The sequence below is a fragment of the Morone saxatilis genome, unplaced genomic scaffold (genome assembly GCF_004916995.1).
Source record: "Morone saxatilis isolate NCDOM2014 unplaced genomic scaffold, NCSU_SB_2.0 Contig2, whole genome shotgun sequence".
In the NCBI taxonomy this organism is placed as follows: Eukaryota; Metazoa; Chordata; class Actinopteri; family Moronidae; genus Morone; species Morone saxatilis.
In genome coordinates, this window is record NW_023339762.1 from 469931 (window position 1) to 472708 (window position 2778).

Below are 2778 nucleotides of genomic sequence, written 5' to 3' on the forward strand. Positions count from 1 at the left end.
TTATTATTAGTTATTAAGTATTATGATTAAGATAAGAAAAATCAACAATAAATAATCATCAATAAAATTTAAGCCTGGTTATTTGTATTATAGCAAGGTAATTTCATTGTTTTTACATGTGCAAATATCCAAAAGCCAAGAAATTATAGATTTTTTAACTGTAAAACTGAATTGTATTAATACTGTATTTAATCATAGAAAAGAGCTGCCAGAATATAATTTTTTCCCTTTTTTTAAATTTTGTTTAACAGTGTAGAGTTTCACAAATATAACACCAACAGGCTCTCATAAGACAGTTTTCCTTTAATTCATCTTTATGCTCTGTGCTAAGACAGACAAACAGTGCACCAACACAGAGCTTCACCTGATACGAGCTTATGTCATGAGGGCAGTACCCTAAAAAAATTAAAATAAAAAGTTACTCATACCACTGTGTAGGTATTTAGTTGTGGTTTCTCTATTCAAGACCATTCAGGACCATTGTTATGTGTTTATGTATAGAGTAGCTGAATACAGAAAAGCAGTCTTTGACAGAATTTCCACTTTTTAGAAGAACTTTTAGCACTGTACAAGTCAAGTGATAAGAAATAATAAATATGAGAGCAAATTACAGTAGTACACTTTACAAAACTAGTACTGCTTCATTGCTTTTTCCTGGAGAACAGAAAGACTTGCTGTATGTACAGTTAAAAAAAGGTATTTTTCTCCTGTCTGATTGAAAAACAGTTCATTATGCATTCATTCAGAGTTGCAATAGCTTGTAATGACATTACTCGTCAATGGACTGACATGGGACAAGCAACCAGAAACAACAGCACCCAGATAAACATCAGCATCAGCATATATCTGCATTCCCTCTAGTGGTATAAAGTGTGCATTACACTGCATCACATTAGAACAGCGGTTTCACTTTGTTCTAGGTACTTCTAAGGTATATTTTATTAGTCAAATAGCACATAACCATATGTGCTTTTTTTGGTCCAATGTGGAAACCTCTACTGTTGTTCTTTTTTTTCTTTTGCCAGTCGTGCATCATGTCTCACAGCCCATACTGTTAATCACAGAACACATTTTATTGTCCGTAAGAGGGCAAGTGTCTGGGCCCATATTTATCAAACTGCTAAAAATGATAAAAGATAAACGTAGAAATACCTCACTTTTACTCCTAAAAAAGGTCTCTTAAGAGTAACCTGTTGACTTCTGCAGTGCAGAGGCAGTGATCAACAGATAAGACTTTTAATGAACTGAGATGTAGGTTAAGAGAGACCTATAGGCCTTCAACGCCTTGGTGGGTGCAGCCTGCTGGCACCAGCTGTCACCCACAGGTGAACACATGTTACTCTTACAGTCATTTCTGCAGTGAGAGCCGAATTCCAGTCTTAAGGTTGTCAGTGTCCTGGACGAGATGATGTCCAGTCAGCCTCTCCTTCTGGCCCCCGCCACAGTTCAGAATGGACTTCATGTTGTTAACAGTTCTGACACACTGTTGAGTCCGGTCACTTCGGAGCGATGGAAAACACACACTACATCATGTCAAACAAAAGCCGCGTGTCTTTTTGTTATTTGAGCATGTCCAGAATGACCATCCACTTCACCAGTTCACCCCACTGTATGACTGGCAATCAGATGTTTATGTCCCGGACATCTGTGGGCGTAGTCGAGAGGTCCTGCCCCTCACTGATGTTCTTAGTTTCCATGGTAACTGCATTATGTGGTTGCTGTGGTTGCTGTGCCTGCCTGAGACTGGTTTCAAGCAGCGACTCGATTTGTTCCTGACACGCCCGGAGACAGTCCTGAAGAGTGACGGATCAGGTTAGATTAAGAATCAGAGATCGTTTCAGTTGAGTGTGAATGTACCATCATATCACAGACTGATGTACCCACCGGGTCGCTCCTGATGGTCTGCGCCAGCTGCTCTGTCAGTTTCTGAGACATCATGGCGTTGCCCACCATTCTCATCTGCAAGCCCTCCACTGCTGCCACCATGCTGCCTGCTGCTACCATGGACGGGGGGCTGGCTATGAACTTAACATCTGAAGAGACAATCAGAATGGAACTTAATGGTAATATGGCACCTTTTAAAAAGCTGATAACAAAAAAGAGGACCACATAAAAACATTCAGAATTCAAACTTACAAGACATTTCTAGACCAAAACAAAGCTTTCTTTTTAGGAAATTATTTTCCAGGAGTTTTTCTTGACAATACAGGACAGCATACATTTAAGTTTATATTTTATTTCTCCTTTTTTAATGATGCAGTCCATCACAGGTAGGTGGTCAGCTGTTTTCACTACAGCGTCTCCAGTGATTTGACTACGGTTTACTACAGGTTTCCTCTCCTCTAGTAAAGGTTAATGAAGGCAATCTGACTGAGGGGCTAACATACAATTAACATTTGCCAAGAAAACTGATTATTTCCAGGATATGTGGTCATTTTAATCAATTTTCAGGCGTCAACACATCTCTAAATATGCAGGTTTACCAGGACTCATGGTAACCCTGCCAAAAGTACCCCAAACTTTCAGTACCAGGAAATACTTTTCAAAGTATGAAAAGCCTGCAGTTGTTCCAGTGCCTGGGCACCGATGAGGCAACCAAGTGGGACCTTAAGTCAACCTGCTGTGATTCAATAAGTATCTGGCTACAATTAGACAGTATGAAACACATAATGGAGAGAAAAACTCTAAAAGGGAGCTAGCAACATATTCTATGCATGGGCACATTTTTACTGCTTAAAAAGCTCCAGTGTGTAATATTCAGGAGGATCTATTGGCAGA

The 2778-nt window shown here is 39.5% G+C and overlaps 1 protein-coding gene across 1 annotated transcript in view; it reads right to left on the reverse strand.

Annotated features, from left to right (window-relative positions):
* Positions 1-288: 288 nt before the first annotated feature.
* Positions 289-2778, reverse strand: part of LOC118330967 (G1/S-specific cyclin-D1-like) — a 7877-nt gene continuing 5387 nt past the window's right edge. Inside the window, exons 4-5 of the mRNA XM_035665722.1 lie at positions 1885-2033; positions 289-1793 (exon numbers count right to left, since the gene is read on the reverse strand). Of these exons, the coding sequence (XP_035521615.1) occupies positions 1623-1793; positions 1885-2033 (320 nt within the window). The 3' untranslated portion in view covers positions 289-1622. The remainder of the gene's footprint in view (positions 1794-1884; positions 2034-2778) is intronic.